Source organism: Myotis yumanensis, unplaced genomic scaffold (assembly GCF_028538775.1).
Source record: "Myotis yumanensis isolate MYYU_CA2020_CCGP unplaced genomic scaffold, mMyoYum1.0.hap1 SCAF_2, whole genome shotgun sequence".
In the NCBI taxonomy this organism is placed as follows: domain Eukaryota; kingdom Metazoa; phylum Chordata; class Mammalia; order Chiroptera; family Vespertilionidae; genus Myotis; species Myotis yumanensis.
This window is the reverse complement of record NW_027223753.1, coordinates 112,153,025-112,175,687: the sequence shown is the minus strand read 5'-3', so window position 1 is coordinate 112,175,687 and position 22,663 is coordinate 112,153,025. Positions and strand designations below refer to the sequence as shown.

The 22,663-nt window shown below is 44.1% G+C and overlaps 1 protein-coding gene across 4 annotated transcripts in view; it reads left to right on the top strand.

The window, feature by feature from the left end:
* The first annotated feature begins 1,006 nt into the window (after positions 1 to 1,006).
* CP (ceruloplasmin) overlaps positions 1,007 to 22,663 on the top strand; it is a 104,119-nt gene continuing 82,462 nt past the window's right edge. For 2 of the 4 annotated variants that reach the window (XM_070405942.1, XM_070405943.1), the window contains exons 1-3: positions 1,007 to 1,209; positions 17,403 to 17,650; positions 19,319 to 19,531. In XM_070405942.1, coding sequence (XP_070262043.1) covers positions 1,064 to 1,209; positions 17,403 to 17,650; positions 19,319 to 19,531 — 607 coding nt within the window. In that variant the 5' untranslated portion in view covers positions 1,007 to 1,063. The remainder of the gene's footprint in view (positions 1,210 to 17,402; positions 17,651 to 19,318; positions 19,532 to 22,663) is intronic. The other 2 variants (XM_070405944.1, XM_070405945.1) reach the window with 2 other exon arrangements.

Genomic DNA, 22,663 nt, shown 5'->3' with positions numbered 1-22,663 from the left:
TGTAAGTTGAGAAGGGTAGAGGTTCACTGTTTTGTCCCCAATGCTTAGCAATGGCCTGCATAGCAATGCTAATTGAATGAATTGTTTGAACACCAGGGTACTTTCTCTTATCCCAATCTCTTTACACAACTTTTGGCAAATACTCCCACTGCTGTATTCTAGAGGCAAAGGTTATATCAGCACAAAATGTGCACTGTTATGTTCAGGATTCTCTTCAGCTAAGAAAAAAAAACTACCTTATATTTTTAGACAAATATGTCATGACAAAAGACAGGATATTTTTTTTAAAAAGTATTTACCCCAAAATTCATGTCCATGTCAAAGACAGAAATCCCACATTAATAAACTGGGCACTTTCTAGTATTTACTAAGACCAACCTTCAGTTTTGAAGACAGGTTGATTTATGTCTGATTTCTTTGATGATCAAACAGAATTATCAAGCCCATTATGCTCTGACACTGATTGTTGACAGCAATACAGGGTAATCTGTAAACTTTCTATGTAGATATGTCCAGAGCCTACAAAATAGACAAATCCTTCAAAATAAATTTTTTAGTTTTGGCTACTTAAATTTGGCATGATAAAGATCATATTTCATATCATAAAGTTGCAATTAAATATTGTTAGGCTTTTCAAAAGTAAAGAGCACATGTTTTGATCCACTTTGTATACTTTTCATCCTGGTTGATGAAAAGTGCAGAGTGTTCAGGGCATTGTACTGTGGTGCCTTGTGGAGGAACAAAAGGAGCATTTAGAAGTGATCTCTGCCCTCCTGGAATTTACACAGTGAGTGGAAGAGGCACAGACTTATGCACACTCTAGTCCCCCAGCAATAGCTGTTGACTTTTTATGTGTAATCAGAGAAGCTTGGCAATGGAAAACAATTTTTTCTGGGTTTACGAGAACTGAACGAAAGTGGAAAATGTTATTTGCTTTAACGAAACACTTTACTCTTATGCAACATTAAATTGTGTCAATCAAGCAAATGAAGGGAGAAGCCTTACTTATAAAAGTGCCTGCTCCTGGTTTCACTTCACTATTTCGGGCTCCAAGAGAGAAAAAATGAAGACTTTGTTGCTGGGTATTTTTCTTTTTTTACATAGTACCACAGCCGGGGCAAAAGAAAAGCATTATTACATTGGAATTATTGAAACAACTTGGAATTATGCCTCTGACAATGGGGAAAAGAAACTTATTTCCGTTGACACGTAAGTCACTATTTTTATTGCTAATTATCCATTTAAAAATAAAGCCAATAAGATGAAATATTTATTTAATTTGTTATATACAGAAACTGAAAAATATGGACTTAAAACCCAAGACACTTAATAAATGTCCTTGAAATTCTTGGGTTGTTTGTTTGTTTTGTTTGTTTGAGAGTCTGCCCTACTCACACCCCTTGGTCCTGGGAGCTGCAGGCTTCTTAGGACCTCCACAGGTTGTTATTGCATCTCCCATCAGCACAGTCCTCTTGTTTGTTTATGCAGACTTTCGTGAATTTAAATAATGACTGTACAATGTTATGTTTATTATACACCATTTATTGATTATCATTGGTAAGGATAAAAATTTTCATGCTTTAAAAACATCATTTATAGAAATAAAATACAAGTTTAACAGATACGACAGTGCCTAATATTTGTTGGATGACTGGACAGTTAACTGATCTCTCTCAGCTTCAGCATCCTAATCTGTAAGATGGAGAAAACAAGAAAACCTAAAAAGGTTGTTTGAAGAGTGGGTGCTTATAAAGTTCTCAATATAGTGCTTGGTACATGATACAGGTGCAAAAATATCGATTATTATATTTTTGCACATGTATCATGTGAAAAACTCTTATGTACTTAACTGTGTTTATGTTTCAGTTGAAAGCCCTCTTATTTCCAGCAATAGTTACCATACACAAAAACAAGAGTATAGTTCTTCTTGAAGTTTGTGTAATGGAAGTTTACTTGTGCTAAGGTCCTCACTTTTTTTTTTTAAATCCTCACCCAAGGATATATTTTTCTATTGATTCTAGAGAGAGAGGAAGGGAGAGAGAGAGAGAGAGAGAGAGAGAGAGAGAGAGAGAGAGAAATATCAATGTGAGAGAGAAGCATCAATCGGTTGCCTCCTGGGAATTGAACCCGAAACCTGGGTATGTGCCCTGACTGGAAATTGAACCCCAAGACCCTTTAGTGCTCAAGAGGATGCCCTAACCAACTGAGCCTCACCAGCCAGGACTAAGGTCCTCACTTTTAATAATGCTAATAAACATTTGCCATCAAATTGAAATATTGCATTGAAAGGCAATGTTCAATACATTTAAAAAAGTATTTTAATGGTAATAAAGCACATGTTATTCCAATGATCATCAGATTGAGCTAGGATTGTATCTTTAAAAAATGCGATTTTGGCTCAGTGGATAGAGCGTCAGCCCTTGGACTGAAAGATCAGGGTTCAATTCTGGTCAAGGGCACATCCCTCGGTTGCAGGCTCGATCCCTGCAGGAGGCAATCAATGTGTCTCTCTCACATTGGTGTTTCTCTCTCTCTCTCTGTCTTTCCCCCCTCCCTTCCACTCTCTAGAAATCAATGGAAAAATATCGTTGGGTGAGGATTAACAACAAAAGCTAAACAAGTATGTCAAATTTCATAATTGTTCCCTGTTGATGGGCATATACTATTCTTATTAATTTTATGTATGTTTGAAATTTTTCACAGTAAAAAATAAATGCACAGATGATAATACTATTAATTGTTATAATTAATTTAGTAATATACAGTAAGGATAGTTTCTGGCCTAAAAATAACTCATCCTATATAATAAAAGCCTAAGATGCAAATCAACTGAAGGGCAGAATGAAGGGTAGAACGACCATCACTATGATGTGCACTGACCACCAGGAGGCAGATGCTTAATGCACGAGCTGCCCCCAGCCTGCAGGCCCCAGCCCAGCCAAGGAGGGTGCCAGTGGGGGGGGCTGATCGCCCCACCAGTCACCCCACATATTAGCCCTGATTGCCAGCCAGGCCTAGGTACCCTACCCATGTATGAATTTAATGCATCAGGCCTCTAGTTGTAAATAAAACTAATATATCTTGCAATTATTTTTTTAAACCTGGTTTTGAGGTAGTTTCTCTTCTTAAGAGCATGACATATTTTCATGGTTTCACCAAAACCATTGTTTTATTTGGATTCAGTATTATTTCCCCTGATTAAATATAATGTAAATCATATGCATTTGGGGGAAAAACTGCACATAAAAAAAATCAAATACATTTGTAAAAAAGGTACTTTCCTGCTCCATATTCCCAACCACCATCCCTTTCCCATCCTATCTAATAATAGAGAAACATGGTAATTAGCTGTATCTCCGCTACCCTTCCCATTGGCTAATCAGGGCGATATGCAAATCAACTGCCAACCAAGATGGCGGCCGGCAGCCAGGCAGCTTACGCGAACAGGAGGCTTGCTTGCTTCAGTGACAGAGGAAGCCAAGGTTCCCCGCCTGTGGCTGCCGGCCTCTGAGCTTGCAGTTTGAAACATTGTTACAAATATAGAAGCTAAACAAAACCCCAGAAACCTGCTTTCAGCCAGCCGGAATCTCAGAGCTGGAGTTGAAACAGTGTTTCGATTATAGAACCCAAACAAACCAGATACCTGCTTTCAGCAGCCGAGGCCTCAAAGCTGGAGCCAAGCTTCAGAGCTAAAGCTGGCCCAGAATAAAAAAAAAAAAAGAAAAAAGGACAGATTGGGAGCTTCAGTCACCTACCAGCCTGAAAATGGCACTCAGCCCCTCACCCAGACTGGCCAGGCACCCCAGTGGGGACCCCCACCCTGAAGGGGGTGTGACCAGATGCAAAAAGCCATCATCCTCCCATCCAGGCTGGCCAGGAACCCCAGTGGGGACCCCCACCCTGATCCAGGACACCCTTCAGGGCAAACCAGCCGGCCCCCACCCGTGCAGCAGGCCTCTATCCTATATAGTAAAAGGGTAATATGCCTCCCGGCACCGGGATCAGCGTGACAGGGGGCAGCGACCAAACCTCCTGATCGCCCTGCGGTTCTGTGTGTGACAGGGGGCGGGGCCACAACCTCCCTATCTGCCCTGCTCTGTTCGTGACAGGGGAAGGTGCCCCAACCCCCTGATCAGCCCTGCTCTGTGCCTGATAGCGGGGAGCTCCCCAACCCCCAGATTGCCCTGCGGCTCTGTGTGTGACAGGTTGCGGTGCCCCAACCCCCTGATTGGCCCTGCTCTGTGTGTGACAGGTTGCGGCGCCCCAACCCCCTGATCGGCCCTGCTCTGTGTGTGACAGGGTGCAGTGCCCTAACCCCCCCACCCCACGGGCCCTGCTCTGTGTGTGACGGGGTAGAGCCACAACCTCCCCATCCGCCCTGCCCTGAGTGTGACAGTTGCGGCACCCCAACCCCCTGATCCACCCTGCTCTGTGTGTGACAGGGGGCGGTGCCCCAACTCCCCTATCAGCCCTACTCCGTGCATGACAGGGAGGAGCTCCCCAACCCCCTGATGGGCCCTGCTCTGTGAGTGAGAGGGGGCAGCACCCCAACCCCCTGATCGGCCCTGCTCTGTGCATGACAGGGGGTGGTGACGCAACCTCCCCATCGACCCTGCCTTGAGTGTGACAGAGGGCGGTGCCCCAACCCCCCAATCAGCCCTACCCTGAGTGTGACTGAGGGTGGCATCACAACCTCCCAATCCGCCCTGCTCTGTGCATGACAGGGGGCAGCGCCCCAACTCCCCAATCAGCCCTGCTCTGAGCCCGACCAGGGGCTGCACCTAGGGATTGGGCCTGCCCTCTGCCACCCAGGAGCAGGCCTAACCAGCAGGTCGTTATCTCCCGAGGGGTCCCAGACTGTGAGAGGGCACAGGCCGGGCTGAGGGACCCCTCCTCCCCCGAGAGTGCACAAATTTTTGTGCACCGGGCCTCTAGTTATCTATAATAATAAAAGGCCAAAAGCATGATGATCGCTGGTTGCCCACTGGGCCAGCCCCTCTGCTCCCCCCGCCGGCAGTGCAGCGGCACCCGCGCCAGGCGGAGGCAGGAGAGTGCGCCCCGCACCCCACCAGCTTCTCAGACCCTGGCGTCCAGGCCATGGATGCCAGTGCTTTGTTATCGGCCACAACTCCACGGGCCCATTTTGCATGCCTCACCTACATGGCCGGGGTCAGTTTCTTCGCCTAATCCAGATACCCGAGTGGGGGACTCGCTGCGGAGCGGGCCCAGCCGCTCCTCCCACCCCCAAGGGTCCAGAGGCCTCTGCAGCACCCGAGCCCGGGACCCGCCCCTGGGAGGGAGGGTGTGGGCTAGTGACCCACAGCCCTCCCCCTCAACGTCCCACCCAGCGGTGGGGGTGGGGCAGCCTCCCTCCTCTCCAGGCCCCAGCGCAGAGGCTGGGGTGCATCTCCACCCCCAACACCCTCGGAAACCCTGGGAAGAAGTGCCGCCCCCCTGGCCCTGACCACGCCTCAGGCTCCCCACCCTCTTTAGCCTGCAGCCTTGCCAGCAGCTGCTGCTTCCCTCAGCAGTCAGCCACTGGCCCAGGAGGAGGGGAGGGAAGGAGGGAAGCTGCTGCTGGGAGTCCGCTGGTCCAAAAGCTCTCCCTCCCCTTGTGCCTCCCGGCCCCGCCTCTGCCTGAGGGGTCCCTGCCCCTGAGGCATCTGCAGGGTTGCCGCCCTCTTGGGAAGGTCTGCGCCCAGCTGACTGCCGAGGCCTCAGGCAGGAGACTCCCGAGGTCGCCATGACAAAGAGGTCATGGAGGGTCAAGACACTGCCTCTGGTTGAAGCAAGGTGCTGTGGGAGCGAAGGGACCAAATAAATGGTTATGACCAACAGCCATCTAACGCCACACATGGTGTGCGCATTAGTCATTGTTCGAGCGGAATTTAGTACTGATGTGCCCCATTTTAAGCAGACCCCCCAAATAGACTTACCACGTTGATAATTCACTTTACTACAGAAAGAATGCACATTCTTGAAATAAGCAAAATACTTTGCACCAGATAGTACGAAATGTTTAAATATCATTTAAAATAACATCTATGAGTAAAGGGAGTTGATATTAGCAAAATATAATATACCCAATTCAAAATGTCATTCAGAAATGCATCTACTATGTAAAATCAAAGTATGTCATCTAGGGTTTGGAAAAAGCAACTTGACTCCGCTCTACCTGCCTATCCCTCCAGCCTTATGCTCTGCATAAAAGTCTCAATAAAGAGGTGGAGCAGAAGGAAAAGTAATGCCTCATGGCACTGAAATTTATCAGTTTCTTCAACAATATTTATAAAAGTTGTATTAACTTTGTATTAACTTTGTATTAAATTTATCAGTTTCTTCAACAATATTTATAAAAGTTGTATTAACTTTGTATTAACACAATACAGCTCTCTCCCTATGTTCAAAGGGCTTAAGTCTCTGTGAGTTCCTGGTAAGGTAAACCCGTAAGCAGCCAAAGAAGGAGCAGGTTCCAATACAATTCTTACTATAAAAATTACTGAGTAAAAAACTGTCCTCACTCTCCCTCTAATTCTAGAACAAGAATTAAAAGGAGCAAATAAATATAATGAATGAATCCAAGCTCCTTTGGGGACCCCAACCCTCAGGGACTAACACAGGTTTTGTGAGGCCTAAAGTTTACTGAACCTGAAGGCAGGGGCAGATTTCCTATCTAATAAAAGACAAAAAGGGTAATTGACCATACCTTTGCTACGCTTCCCATTGGCTAATCAGGGTGATATGCAAATTAACCACCAACAAAGATGGCGGCCGGCAGCCACACAGCTGAAGCAAGCAGGAGGCTTGCTTGCTCCAGTGATGGAGGAAGCCAAGGTTCCCTGCTTGCCGTGGCCCGGCTCTGAGCTCCGAAAGCAACAAAGTTTCAATTATAGAAGCTAAACAAACCCCCGATACCTGCTTTCAGCAGGCCGTGGCCTCAGAGCTGGAGCAAGTAAGAGCCAGCTCTCAGCTGCAGTGACGGCAACAAAGTTTCAATTATAGAAGGTAAATAAATCCCAGAATAAAAAAGGAAAAAAAGGAGAGGCTGGGAGCTTCAGTCACCGGCCAGCCTGAAAATGGCAGTCAGCCCCTCACCCAGGCTGGCCAGGAACCCCAGTGGGGACCCCCACCCTGAAGGGGGTATGACCAGCTGCAAACAGCCATCAGCCCCTCACCCAGGCTGGCCAGGCACCCAAGCGGGACCCCCACCCTGATCCGGGACACCCTTAAGGGCAAACCAGCCAGCCCCACCCATGCACCAGGCCTCTATCCTATATAGTAAAAGGGTAATATGCAAACTGGCCCTAACAGCAGAAAGACTGGGAAGGACTGGTCACTGTGACACACACTGACCACCAGGGGTCAGACGCTCAATGCAGGAGCTGCCTTCTGGTGGTCAGTGCTCTCCCACATGGAGGAGCTCTGCTCAGCCACAAGCCAGGCTGATGGCTGCCAGTACAGTGGTGGTGGTGGGAGCCTCTCCTGCCTCCTCAGCAGCACTAAGGATGTCTGACTGCAGCTTAGGTCTGCTCCCCGCTGGCAAGTGGACAACCCCCGAGGGCTGCCGGACTGCCAGAGGGATGTCTGATTGCCAGCTTAGGCCCATTCCCCCTTAGGAGCAGGCCTAAGCCAGCAGGTGGTCATCCCCCAAGGGGTCTCAGACTGTGAGAAGGCACAGGCCAGGCTGAGGGACCCCCTCCCCGCCGAGTGCACAAATTTTTGTACACCGGGCCTCTAGTTTTTAATAAGGTTCAAAAATGACGTTATTTAGAATAAGTAAATAAATTATAAATAACTGTAGGCTTGGGGAATCTGTTCCTTTCTCTTTTAAATCATTTTAGGCAGGTTATCCAAAATGCTGCCTGTTGCAACTTGCTTGCTGTCTCCCCCAGAACAAATCCAGCCCTCACAGGGGCTCTGAAGCTTCCTTAGCTTTACCATAAAAATAAAAAAGAAAAAAAATAAACATTTCAACAACACTCCTTTCTGGACAAAATCCTTTCTTTTTAAGTTTTTTAATTTTATCAAAGTAGTAAATACATAGTTCATAATGTATCTTTTTTTTTCCCTAATAGGTGTGTAGCATAGTGGTATATCATTGTTGTTTTTATTCTATTGTTGACACTATTATAGATGTCTCCCATTTCTGCCCCTTTGCCCTCCTCCACCCAGCCCTCCCACCTCTGGCCATCACCACACTTTTGTCTATGTCCAGCCTCCTCCCCTCTGACCTCTGTCAGTCCCTCCCAACCTATATAATAAAAGGCTAATATGCAAATCGACCAAAGGGTGGAACAACCAGTTACTATGACACACACTGCTGCAAGGGGGAAGACGCTCAATGCAGGAGCTGCCCACTGGTGGTCAGTGTGCTCCCACAGGAAGAGTGCCACTCAGCCAGAAGCCCTGAGCTGGGCTCATGGTTGGTGAGCACAGCAGTGGTGATAGGAGCCTCTCCCACCTCCACAGCAGTGCTAAGGATGTCTGACTGCTGACTTAGGCCCGCTCCCCAGGGCTCCCAAACTGCAAGAGGACACAGGCCAGGCTGAGGGACCCCCACAAGTGCACAAATTTTGTGCACCAGGCCTCTAGTTCATGATTAAAAATCAACCAGTTTTATTGGGCATAAACTAAGCTCAAGACACTGCCCCAAGCATGCTTCAATAAAGAAGTCTCTAATTCTAGAATTAGAGAATAGAAGAGACACAGAATTTGAATGTTTTCATGGGGATGAGGGTTAGTGGGCAAATAATTTCTTTGTTTTTATCCTGCCTGTGCTGGTAAGTTATGCAACATTGGTTTGATAATTTCCTGTGGCTTCAACACAGCCTAAGGTCATGCAAACTTTAGATGGCACTGTTTACTCTGCCTGCAGTTTTTTTTAAATAGATCTGAATAGTAAATATTGACTAGAGCTTTCGCAAATTTGCTCATATTATGCTAAACTCTTTGTATGAATGAGCTTAGCTAGCAACTTTTTGCTTTCTTCTTCATCTCTGATGACCAGCATCTCCAGCTGACTTGGTTAAGGGTGCTATACAAAAGGTACCTGACTGGGTAGCTTATGAACAACAGAAATGTATTTCTCACAGTTCTGGAGTCTGGGAAGTCCAAGATCAAGGCATCAGCATGGTCATGTTCTAGTGAGAGGTCTCTTCCTGGGTCATAGCCTTTTCACTGTGTTCTCACATGGTGAAAGAGGCTCAGAATCTCTCTGGAGCTTCTTTTATAGGGTACTAGAGGCCCGGTGCATGAAAATTCATGCACTGGAGTGGGGGTCCCTCAGCCCGGCCTGCCCTCTCTCACAGTCTGGGAGCCCTCAGGGGCAGGAGGTGACCCCCCATCACACCTCTGCTGCTGCCACTGCCAGCAGCACAAGCCTCGGGCTGGCCCTGGGCAGCTGGGGGGCTGAGGGGACTGGAGGTCTCCGGAGGCAGGCATGCAGAGCGGCTGTGTGCCTGCCACCCTGAGGGCAGGGCAGTCAATTAGCATATTCCTTCCTTATTGGCTGTGGGTGCCACCATTTTTTCGACAACATGAGGGTTGATTAGCATATTCCCTCTTTGTTAGATAGGATTATCCATTCATGAGGGCTCCATTCTTATGACCTAACCACTTCCCAAAGGTGCCACTCCTAATACCATCATGTTCAAGGATAGGATTTCAACATCTGAATTTTGAGAAGGACATAAATATTTAGACCATAACACCAACCCAGTCAGCAAAGGGTGGTGGGATATCACCAGATATAATTGGTGTGTGAAGACTAGAAAGGAGTGGAGATGAATAGGCTGAGAAACAAGGTTGAAAGAATGCAAGATGGGTGTCAGGCAAAGAATGAAGTTTAAGTTGATGTTGACCTTGAAGATTTGGGACAATGAAGAGGAAATGTGATGACAGCAAATCTATCTGCTACATTTACTGCTTGGTCAGTAGTACCTAGAACAAAGGAGACACTAAATAAATATTTGTGAAAAAATAAAAGTAAAAGAATAAAAGATATATAGGAAGCTAGAAGAAATTATAGGCTGTGTTGTAAAAATTTTCACTTGCTCCTAATGTGGACTGTTGCACACTATGGAATAAAGCAAACTATAGAATGAAATATAAAAAGTCAGTTATAGGGTTAGTGAAACTGAAAATATAAGCAGATATTAAAATAACGATATATATGGAGTTTTAAAAAATATATTTTATTGATATTTTACAGAGAGAAAGGGAGAGGGATAGAGAGTTAGAAACATCGATGAGAAACATCGATCAGCTGCCTCCTGCACGTCCCCTACTGGGGATGTGCCTGCAACCAAGGTACATGCCCTTGACCAGAATCGAACCTGGGACCCTTCAGTCCGCAGGCTGACGCTCCATCCACTGAGCCAAACCGGTTAGGGCTGGATTTTTTTTTTACTAGGAAAATGGTTTACCTCTCTTGTATTAATACCAATAATATTTATTTCTAATGGAATGAGATGGAAAATAATTTTTTGTATTTAGTACTGTCATTTCATAAGGTGAGTGACTTATCTGTCACATTAACAAATTAATAAATGAAGATTCTATAAAATACATTTTTCTGCTCCTAAATTATTTATATTTACAAAACAATACATATACAAAACAATTAGTAAGCACAACAGTGTGTGCTGGGCCTATGAAAGGCATTAATTAAATATTTGTTGTGTTTATTGTCTATATGATGCCAACCAATAATAATACTCCTGTTATCTCCAGGTTACCTTTTTTCCTAGTGATATATAGAAAGCTAGAAGTTAGTAAAAAATTCTTTAGCACAAGAACAGTCATTGCAAAACCCTTTTCCCTGGACTTTGCAGGCTCTCGCTCAGGCTTGGCATCTCTTACTTAACATACAATTCTTACAAACTCTGTTACTTAGTTTTCCAGCCTATCGTAGGTTTGATAAATAAACCAGACATAGCATAGTGATGCTCGACCGGCTTGGCTCAGTGGTTGAGTGTTGACCAATGAACCAGGAGGTCGGGGTTCGATTCCCGGTCAGGGCACATGCCAGGGTTGCCAGCTTGATCCCCAGCCGATCAATGATTCTCATCATTGATGTTTCCATCTCTCCCTCTCCCTTCCTCTCTGAAACCAATAAAATAAAAAATTTAAAAAAAAAAGAAATAGCATAGTGACGATATCCTTATAAGCAGAACCAAAGACCAAGAAGAAATAGCAACTCAAATTCTGGCTGAAGAAATAGAGAATGAACTGAAAACATTTCATATTGTGGTATAATAATAAGTAGTATAATTATGATGTTGAGTGACCAGAATACCAAAAGTAGTCAATAAATGTTAGTATTTACTATTATTATCAGAAAAAAATTGAATTTTTTTCAGTATCTCCTGTTTAAGCAAAGTGAAGGAATTCACTTCACCCCTTCAAAAATTATCTTAAATTTTTATATGATCAAAGAGATACAATTATTAGCTAAAATAATCTGGAAAAGTCAGTTATAGGCTGTGTTGTAAAAATTTAATTCATACTCCCAGGTTAATAAAAAAAATAGCAAGCAATAGCTAGTGAGATACAAACACTTCATACAGGACGGCCTGTGTGAAGGAGCTAATTGAGCAGCTATAACATTTACATTTCAAGCTCTGAGATTTATCATCACAGTTGCTATTTTCATGTTGTGCTAATGAAGCCAGGCTAGTTAGGACCTATCATCCACTTGCTTGTGCTATGTACACCCAGTTTCAGTCTTTGCCTATCAGTTAAGTTTTAACTGTTTTCCTTGGGATTCCTATGTGTAATAGGCAGAAGTTCTTAAATGGCCCCTCAGTCTCCACAAAATCATGAAAGATCATTCCATTCAATGACACAGCTGACTTTAAATAGGGAGATGATCTGAGTGGCCTAATGTAAAGCAGAGAGCTCTCAGGGAGAAGAAGAGGAAGTCAGAGAGAGTCAAAGAAGTTTGAGGATTCAAAAAACTGAAGGGCCACCTTAGGAGAAATACAGTCGCCTTAAGGAACTGAGAGAGGTGCTCAGCTGACAGCCAGCAAGGAAACAAGGATTTCAATCCTACAAACATAAGGAACTGAATTCTGCCAACAACAAGGATGAGCCTGGGAGTTTTTCCACAGAGCTTCCAGATAAGCACTCAGCCCAGCCAGTGCCTTGTATAACCTGAGCAGAGAATCCAGCATGCCATACCAGACATCAGCCCTAAGAACTGTGAACTAATAAATGAATGTTGCTTTAAGCTATGTGATAATTTGTTAGCACCAATGGAAAACTCATATACTATGTCTCAATTAATGAAGCCAAGAATCCAGAAACTTTTCACACATATTACCCACATTTCAGTAGTCCTATATCATAAAAGGCTAATATGCAAATAAACCAAAGGGTGGAACAACCAAACAACTGGTCGCTATGACATGTGCTGACCACCAGGGGGCATGTGTAGAATTTGTCGGGCATTGGCCATGGCAGGATGGTGGAGCAGGTGAGTGGGGGCACCAGACCAAGGCAGGGCGCTGGTAGCTGTCATCAGGGTGAGATTCTGGTGGTTACTGAAAATTCTTTGCTCCCGCTCGCTGCTGTCCCACCCAGCTCTTACACCTGCTGCCGGTGCCAGCCCCACTCGATCACTCAGTGCCATCAGCAGTTGTGAGTGGCAGCTGCCAGCCTGATCTCCCCTCAGGGTTTCTCCACCTCCCCCTGCTCTCACCCTCTTGCTGGCGCTGGCCCCAATCGCTCCGGAGCTATGTGAAGTGTCCCAGGTGCAAGTGGGGCCAGCACCATCAGCACATGGGAGCAGTGGCAGTGGGAGCAGGGCTGCAGGCACACAGGGGATCAGGGCCAGGGGAGGAGGGGCCGGGTGGGGGCATGGAGGATGGGCCAAGACCCACCCCTATGTCTACTGCAGCCTCTCGGCCCACAGTTCCTTTAAAGGTGCATGAATTAGTGCACTGGGCCCCTAGTAATGTATAAACAGAAACCGAGACCACTTGAGTATATCATAAATTTATGATCTTCCTAAGGCAGTATAAAATTTATTTAATGCCCCTACCATTAAAAACTCCCTTCTGGCTCTGACCCTACCAGAAATTAGAGAATTATTGAAACTGGGGGATGAAAAAGGAAGGATATGAATACTGAGAGGGGGACATCACTATTCTCATGAATAGAAGAAAACAGGTTACAATTGTCAACAGGAAGAACTACAATTAATGTGAATTATTTTTTTGGTTCAAAGAACAACTATAATAAATTCTCTTGATGGAGCATCTGACTGGCAAACTTCCTGCAAGCTTCCAGTCCACAAGCTGTGCTGTTGTAATTAAATAGACATTCCCTAATGACACTTTGATGTTCATGCAGAGACAGTACATAAGCAAATACACCTCCCCCAAAGTATCACATGGTGTAGAACATTTCTCAGTTTGGTTGGCTTAATTTTGTCCCACCACACAAGATGAGATGTGAGACATATTTTACATATTGCTATATGTTTGTAAAAAGTCCAAATTTAAAAACCCTGAATATATTATAACTTCAGAATAACTATTTGAAAAGTAATTTTCACCCTTCCCTACATCCCCCCAAAATCATTGTATACAAAAAAAAATCCCAAAACTTAGGCAATGAGCCTTCTATTTTTCAGGAAATGATTAATATAGGAGAATTTCAATGCAATAAAAGCATTTTATCAAAGCCCATGCTATTGAAATGGGATGTAATTAAGTACTTTAGAGTTACCTTCAGAAAATATAAACACACATGGATTTAAATAAAGTCTTAAGAATTCGAGAGCTATGTTTAAACTTTGGCCTTATGTAAGATGTGTATGAACAGGGCATAGTAGGACACAGATTAGAATACATGTATATATTATCAGGACCGAACTCCTAGCAATAGGAGAAAATTTATCCTGGGGTTTGGGTGGACCCTGTGAACCGTAGTGGTCCAGGTCCTCTGATGGGACCAGAGAGGACTTGCATCTCTGCTCTGTGAGCTTTGCAGCTGCAGCTGTGCACCTGAGTGAACTGTACTCTCGCTGGGCTCCTGTCAGCACCATGGGCTGGATAAACCTGCTTGTATCTCAGTGGTCTTCAGTGCTTCCAAATTTTGCTAAAACATCTATTTATTAAGACCATCCCTTTGTTAGTAATGCTGCAATTTGGGGGGAAATCCACACCCCTGTCCTACTGTTTTCCCACGCACTTTGATGTCCTTAAAGTTTTTTTGAGCCTTGCTGAATTGTGTTGTGTGTTTTTCCTGTTTTGTTCTAACAAAATGGAAACACACAAACAACTCGAAAATGTAATCAAATGGGAGAAATGAAGGCATAAACATGGATTTGCCACCCCCTACTGGATACTAAAGATGCCACTTCTTTATTTTTCTAACACTCTGCTTGACCCTCTTCTCACCAAGATGGGGGAAGGAGACCCCATCTCATTCATTTTTAAGCGAACAACTTGAGAATACTGGGGTTTATATAATCCAGAAAAATTGGGGTGTTTGGTATATGATAACAATTACAATATGCTCATTGTTGAAGCCGCGGGTCAACACAGAACAAGATGGCTCTGCTATTAACACTTGCTCCTGCTGCCTGAACTTAGCCACACTACCACTGCCAAGCAGCATGCTCCCTGGCTCCAGCCTTAATCTGCTGCCCGCATGCACCACACCAGCAGAGGCCTGGCCACTACCCAATATGGTCTGGAAACAGACCATCATCATAATAATGTCATGTTTCTCTTGGGTGTGATTGTGTAAAGTGTGAATATGATGGGATTACTGGGTGGGCACATAATGAGAGGCAATGAGAGTTGGGACATCCTCCCCAGTGTCCAATTTCTTTCCAGCCAAATAGTCAGAATAAGAAAAATAAGTAGTGTGCACCTTTCTGTCTCACAATTTTAAGGAATTCCACTGCCACCTTTCTGTCTCACGATCTTAAGGAATTCCACTGCCGCTGTAACTGGGCAGCTAGGAGCTTTACCTTCACTGCAAGCCTTCCCCACTCAACTCAAGCTACTAAAAATGAGCCCAGAGCAGCATCAGAATACATGGGGTGGGGGTAGGGAGTCTTGGTAAATGCAGATGCCTGAACCCCACCCAGATGCACAGAATCAGAATCAATGGGTTTAGGGCTCAGGAACTTGCATTTTTATCAAGGCCCACCATAGATTCCTATACACACTAAACTTAAGAAAATTCAGGCTAGAGCCCTAGATTTTTAAAAGCTAGGTCTTTAAACTCTGCAGCAATGAAAGTACAGAGCTCCCAGACACGCTGTGTTCTTGTCTTGAAGAAGGGAAGGAAAAGTCTCTCTCATTCTTTCTGATGAGCTCACAGCTGTAAAAACAAGATGTTTATCCTCACTCAGATTATTTGGACCTCACAGGGTTGAATGGAAAATGGTAAGGCATCAAAGGTCCCTGAGACAAAAGTATTCAATACACACACACACCCCACAAACACCCCACAAACACAAACCCCAGATCATTAGCCTGAGTGTGAGCAGTTTTTAATTCTCCTGGAGGAGACTTAGGTTGCTTGGTTGTGGATGGACTTGCCAAAGTCCAGTTTGAAGTGGGTCCTCCTAATTCATGAGATTGCAGTGCCCACAGCTCCCACCGAGCTATCAGTTCCAAAGTTTGAATACCAAACTCACTTTCTTTCTTTACCTCTCTTGTGTTTTTTTGTTGTTGCTGCTGTTGTTGCTTGTTTTGTTTTGTTTTTCTTGACTACTATTTACTTTGCTTATATTTTTAGGAAAGTTTTAAGCAACTGTTAATCAGCTACTAATCAGAATACAAACATTCAATGCTCAAGAATTCTCGGTAGCAAGGGATTAAAAAACACACACAAGGGTAGTTTTTTATTCTTTTAATTAAATTTATTGGGGTGACATTGGTTGATATGATCATGCAGGTTTCAAGTGTGGGTTTCTATGTTACAAGATCTGTGTATTGCAGTGTGTGTCCACCACCCAAGTCAAATTTCCCATCACCATATATTAGGACCCTCTTCTCCCCCTACCCCACACTGCTGTTCATGTCCAGAGTTTTCATTTTATATCCCACATATGAGTGAAATCATATGGTTCTTAGCTTTTCTGACTGACTTATTTCACTTAAGCATAATGTTCTCATGGTCCATCCATGTTGTTGCAAATAGCAGTATTTCATCTTTTCTTATGGCTAAGTAGTATTCCATTGTGTATATTTGGCATATTCTTTATCCAGTACTCTATCGCAAGACACTTTTATTGTTTCCATGTCTTGGCCACGGTGAATAATGCTGCAATGAACATAGGGGTGCATATAACTTTGCGAATACGTGTTTTTGAGTTTTTTGGGTATATACCCAGGAGTGGATTGCTGGGTCGTATGATAGTCCTATTCTTAATTTTTTGAGGAATCACCAGACTGCTTTCCATAGTGGTTATACCAGTCTACATTCCCATTTCTCCACAACCTCAACACTTGTTATTACTTGTCTTGTTGATAATGTCCACCCTTACAGGTGTGAGGAGGTATCTCATTATAGTTTTGATTTGCATTTCCTTAATTGCTAGTAACATTGAACATCTATTGGCTGTTCGTAAGACTTCTTGGAAGAGGTGTCTGTTCAGGTCCTCTGCCCAATTTTTTTATTGGGTTGTTTCTTTGGTGTTGAGTTTTATGAGTTCTTTATATATTTTGGAGACTAAACCTTTGTTGGAGGCACTGTTTGCAAATATCATCTCCCATCTAGTTGGCTGCCTCTTTGTTTTGTTGTCAAGTGTTGTTGTTGTTGTTGTTGTTGTTGTTTTGTTTGTTTTTGTTATTTTTGCTGTGCAGGTTTTTAGTTTGATATAGTCCTATTCATTTATTTTTGCCAAAGGTAATTTAAAAACCTAAACACATTGAACACATCATTCCAAACTTGATTAAGTGCTGCTAAAAGAAATTAAAATTGATAGAATTAATTTATCATTAATTTTACTTTATTTAGGAAACAATATACATATACACAAATATCCAAATTGATTGCTTATAAACTCAAATTTTTCCAGTAGGTGAAAGGCATACCATAAGTGAAAAATGTCTTAACTACTTTATCTTAATATTTAACTTTAATTTTACATTCTATTCCATAATACCTCTGTGTTTTAGTATAAAATCTTGCAGGAAACACTGGTACACTGCATCATATTTTTATGGCACCTTTACAGGTTGTTCTTGGCCACATACCTGGGACACTTCACATAATGAAAGTAACAGGGCTAAGTGCCAGCTCTCCTCTTCATTTTCTGGAGGCACCCCTCCAACAATAGGCAGACATTTAATGTGATAGGCCAGTAATGCCTCTTAATTATAATGTTACTCCCAGAAATTACAGCTTCTGATAGAGTGTCTTCTTTCCCTTTGCAGAGAACATTTGAACATCTATCTTCAGAATGGCACGGATAGAATTGGAAGAGTATACAAGAAGGCCCTTTATCTTCAGTACACAGATGGAACCTTTACAACAGTGATAGAAAAACCTGCATGGCTGGGATTTTTAGGCCCTATTATCAAAGCAGAAACTGGAGATACTGTTTATGTACACTTAAAAAACTTTGCCTCTAGGCCCTACACTTTTCATTCGCATGGGATAACTTACTATAAGGAACACGAGGGTAAGTTCAGCTCATACTCTATCTGGAGTTTCCTCTCACTTTTCTGTAGGAACACTTTTTAATTTCTAAGACTATGAACTCCACTCTTAGATAAGACCTGTAACTATGTTATTTAGCTCCAAACTATTTTATTAACTATTTTGGCTCATCATAATAATGTCATGTTTCTCTTGGGTGTGATTGTGTAAAATGTGAATGTGATGGGATTACTGGGTGGACACATAGTGAGAGGCAGTGAGAGTTGGGACATCCCTCCCAGTGTCCAATTTCTTTCCAGCCAAATAGTCGGAATAAGAAAAATAAGTAGTGCGCATGAAGGTCTAGAAAAGGCAAAAGTCCAGAAGGAAGAAACAGGACTCAAGACAGGGAATGTCTTATCTTTGAAGACAGTAAACCCACTGTGGTCATTGTCACTTCCCACCCTAACTTTGGATAAACTGTGGCAGCTAAAGCAGCATGGGTACTCTCACAGGTCAGCCAAATAGTACACTTGGATGTGTGGCCCCAGAGTCACATCTGAGACACAATTAACCAAAAGGTCCTTTAAAAATAGGACTTGCAAGCCTTAGGTTTGGTGACTGCCATCTCATCCTTAGTACTTGATGATGATGATAATGATGATGAAAAAAGTTGGTGTTTTATTGTGGTTAAGAGCAAGGGCTTCAAAACTGATAGACCAAGGTTCAAGGGCAACCTTGTCTTTTACTGGCTTTGTGCAAGTTGTTTAAATTCTTTGTGCTTCAGTTTCCTCATGTATAAAATAGGGGCAATGTTTAGTACATAGTGATAACTGAAACGGTGAGCTGAGAGTTTTTTCCAGGGTCATGTCTCACGACGCCGAAGAATGAGCTCCATGGACCAATAGATTTAAGCAAAAGTGTGGAAAATTTATTACAAGCAGATTCAGCCACCCCACATGGGGAGTAGGGCCCAATAATGGGCTTCCCAGGAAGCCTTGTAATCCAGGGGTATATATTTGCTACAAGCCTGCTCTATGTCTACCTGTGTCACTACCTGATTGATTTCCTCATTGTTCTTGCCCAGCAATGGACCTGAACTTTCCCTGTTTCTATGTGTCAGTACACCTTAGTGCAGGCCCTCCTTTGGTTTCCCATGCCTCCCACTCTGTGTTTAAAAACATTCTATTATTTCAGCATGGTTGGTTTCTGTGATTAGGCTTGCTCAAACTGACATGTCTACCCCTGCCTATGTTCTACCTGCCTTTGTTTCCCACTGGACCCCTGCCCTGTCTGCCTGCATTTCAAGCTAATGAAATCCCATGGTTACTTCACAGGCAAAAATCTGGTATCATATAAGAAGTTCCAAATTATAAGAGAGCATAGCTATTTTGTTCATACTTCCATACCATGACTCTAGAACAAGAATGGTTCTTTAAATTACAAACTGTCCCTATGCTCCTGCCATATCCATTACAGCTCTCTGAAGACTCAGTCAAGTATGAAAAATGGTAAAATTTTCTGTGAAGCTTCAAGACATTCTATACTCTCATTCCTCTATGATCAAATAGGACATCACTGCATCCCCAAGAGGACATACTAGTATACAAGATGTTGAATAAATATTTGTTGAATAAATTTGTAAATATCTATTCTCTCATTCAAGTTCAAACACATTCAATTTGCAATTTCATTGCATGTTGCTTCCTAGGGGCCATCTACCCTGATAATACCACAGATTTCCACAAAGCAGATGACAAAGTACACCCAGGTGAGCAGTACACATACAGGCTTCATGCTACCCAAGAACAAAGTCCTGCTGAGGAAGACAGCAATTGTGTAACCAGAATCTATCACTCCCACATTGATGCCCCAAGAGATATTGCCTCAGGACTCATTGGACCTTTAATACTCTGCAAAAAAGGTACACTGTCTCACTTTTACTCAGGATGTATAACCCAAAAACAAGTGATACGGAGGTGGTTTGTTTTTTAAGTAAAAGTCAAGTTGTGACTGAATAGGTAAAGTAGAGAGGCAGTAAATCTAGAAAAGGAGGGAAGAGCAGGACAGGAGAAGAAGTGATAAATGGAACAGGCATTCACACATATTGCTAAGCTACAGAAAGTTGCTCTCTTTGGGAACACGTTTGCTGTATCTAATTTCATAATGGTGTTGAAGACATGTGTGACTTTACCCAATGTGATTCCCTTAGTGGCTCTCCACGGTGATAGATCTGTGGTTATCTGTTTTGTGTTGGTAAATCCAATATAATAAAAGAGAAACATGTAAATTGACTGTCCCTTTGCTATGCTCACCAGCCAATCAGGGTGAATATGCAAATTAACCTGACAAAGATGGTGGGTTAATTTGCATACACAGGCACTGGGTGGAGAGGAGAAGTGGGAGAGCCGGCAGCTTGGGGGGATGTGGCTCCCTCGGTCGCTCCCTTGGGAGGCCGTGGCTCCCTCGGTCGCTCCCAGCACAGGGAGCACCAGGAATTCTGAGAATAGTAGTTCTGATGGCAGCCCTAGGACTGGAAGCGGAATCCCAGAGTGCAGGGAGCACCAGGAATTCTGGGAATTGTAGTTCTGGTGGCAGATGGATCTCCTAGACACTAGAGCAAAGTGAGCCTGGAGCAAGTTACTGTTGCAGTGGGGGATGGAGGGAAAGCAAAGATGAGAGACATAAGTAAAATCAGAGTGTCTAGGAAAAATTAAAGGGAAGATATCCTAAAACTTCCAGGAAATCTTCACCAATGAAACAAAGAAAAAAAAAAAATGCCTCTATTATTCTGTGAGCAACAAACCAAACTGGGTTGGGGGTCTCAGACAATTCGTTCATATGATTGCAAAGACAGACAGAAACTCCGGGATTGGAGAGGGCTCCCCTGAGGGCTCCCAGATTGGAGAGGGTGCAGGTTGGGCTGAGGGACACCCCCCCCCCCACTCCCTCACCCTCCATGCATGAATCTTCATGCACCAGGCCCCTAGTATAATATAATAGTATCTATTTCTATCTTTTTTTACATTTTTTAAATTTATTTCAGAAAGGAAGGGAGAGGGAGAGAGAAATAGAAACATCAATGATGAGAGAGAATCATTTATTGGCAGCCTTCTGCATGCCCCACACTTGGGATCAAGCCCACAACCTGGGCTTGTGCCCTGGCTGGGAATCAAACCATGACCTCCTGGTTCATAAGTTGACATTCAACCACTGAGCCACGCGGCTGGGCATAGTATCTATTTTTAACACTACGGTGTCGGGTGAATTTCCCGTCAAAATATAAGATGGCGGTTCGCATACGCAGGTAGGTATCTTTGTGAACGGCAAACAAACAAATATTTGGTAATACGCAGTTACAATCGGCCCGAGTTTACACGTTTCCCGCACTCCACCGCAAATCTATATGAACGGAGTTAAGACGGCTCCCGCGGAGTACGCGCAATTCACGCGAGCCGACTTAACTCGTTTCCCGCACTCCAAGTGTTAATATCATGAAAAAGACAACATAAATCAACAGCTTGAAATATAATTCTTACTTGAACAAACATTAGTTACTTTAAAGACTTGTCTCAGCTTGTGGCTATATGAACCACATTATCTATTATGAAAATACTAGAGGCCCGGTGCACAAAAATTTGTGCACTCAGGGGGGTCCCTCAGCCCAGCCTGTGCCCTCTCACAGTCTGGGACCCCTCGGGGGATGTCCACCTGCTGGCTTAGGCCCGCTACCTGTGGGATTGGGCCTAAGCTGGCAGTCAGACATCCCTCTGGCAGCCCGGCAGCCCTCAGGGGATGTCCACTTGCCAGCGGGGAACAGGCCTAAGCTGCAGTCTGACATCCTTAGTGCTGCTGAGGAGGCGGGAGAGGCTCCCACCACCACCACTGTACTGGCAGCCATCAGCCTGGCTTGTGGCTGAGCAGAGCTCCCCCTGTGGGAGCACACTGACCACCAGAAGGCAGCTCCTGCATTAAGCATCTGGCCCCTGGTTGTCAGAGTGTGTCATAGTGACCAGTCCTTCCCAGTCGTTCTGCTGTTAGGGTCAATTTGCATATTACCTTTTATTATATAGGATAGAGGCCTGGTGCATGGGTGGGGGCCGGCTGGTTTGCCCTTAAGGGTGTCCCGCATCAGGGTGTGGGTCCTGCTGGGGTGCCTGGCCAGCCTGGGTGAGGGGCTGATGGATGTTTGTAGGCTGGTCAAGCACCCCCCCCAATGGTGACCCTCACCCTGTGGATGTTTTGCCAGCCTGGGTGAGGGACTGATGGCTGTTTGCAGGCTGGCCACACCCCCTTTCAGGTGGGGGGTCCCCACTGGGGTGCCTGGGAAGTCTGGGTGAGGGGCTGAGGGCCGTTTTCAGGCTGGCCAAGCCCCCCCAGCGATGGAAGCTCCCAGCCTTTCCTTTTTTTCTTTCTTTTTTTTTAATTCTGGGATTTATTTACCTTCTATAATTGAAACTTTGTAGCCTTGAGAGGAGCTCAGAGCTGGCCAGGGCAGGCAGGAGGGAAGCTTGGCTTCCTCCATCTCCAGGGGCAACCCATGCCTCCTGCTCACTCCAGCTCTGTGGCCATGGCTGGCTGAAAGCAAGTATCTGGGGTTTATTTATCTTCTATAATTGAAACTTTGTTGCCTTCAGTGGAGCTCAGAGCCGCTATGGCAGGCGGGAAGCTTGGCTTCCTCCATCATTGGGGCAACCAAGCCTCCTGCTTGCTCCAGCTCCATGGCTGCCAGCCACCATCTTGGTTGGGTTAATTTGCATATAGTTGCTCTGATTGGCTGGTGGGAGTGGCTTAAGGTGTAGCAAAGGTACGGTCAATTTGCATGTTTGTCTTTTATTAGTGTAGGTATATACAACTTTGAATTGACATTAGCCAAAGAGCATTTAATAGTTATGTGGTTAATGAACATCCAGATATATGAGTGCCTGCCAAGCTCAGAACACTAAATATTAAACTTCCTAAGTGTTTCCAATTATGTAAAACAGGAGTGACTAGTCCAGATTTGTGGATTATTAGGAAAATAGATTATTTTAAAAATGTTAAACTATAAATTACA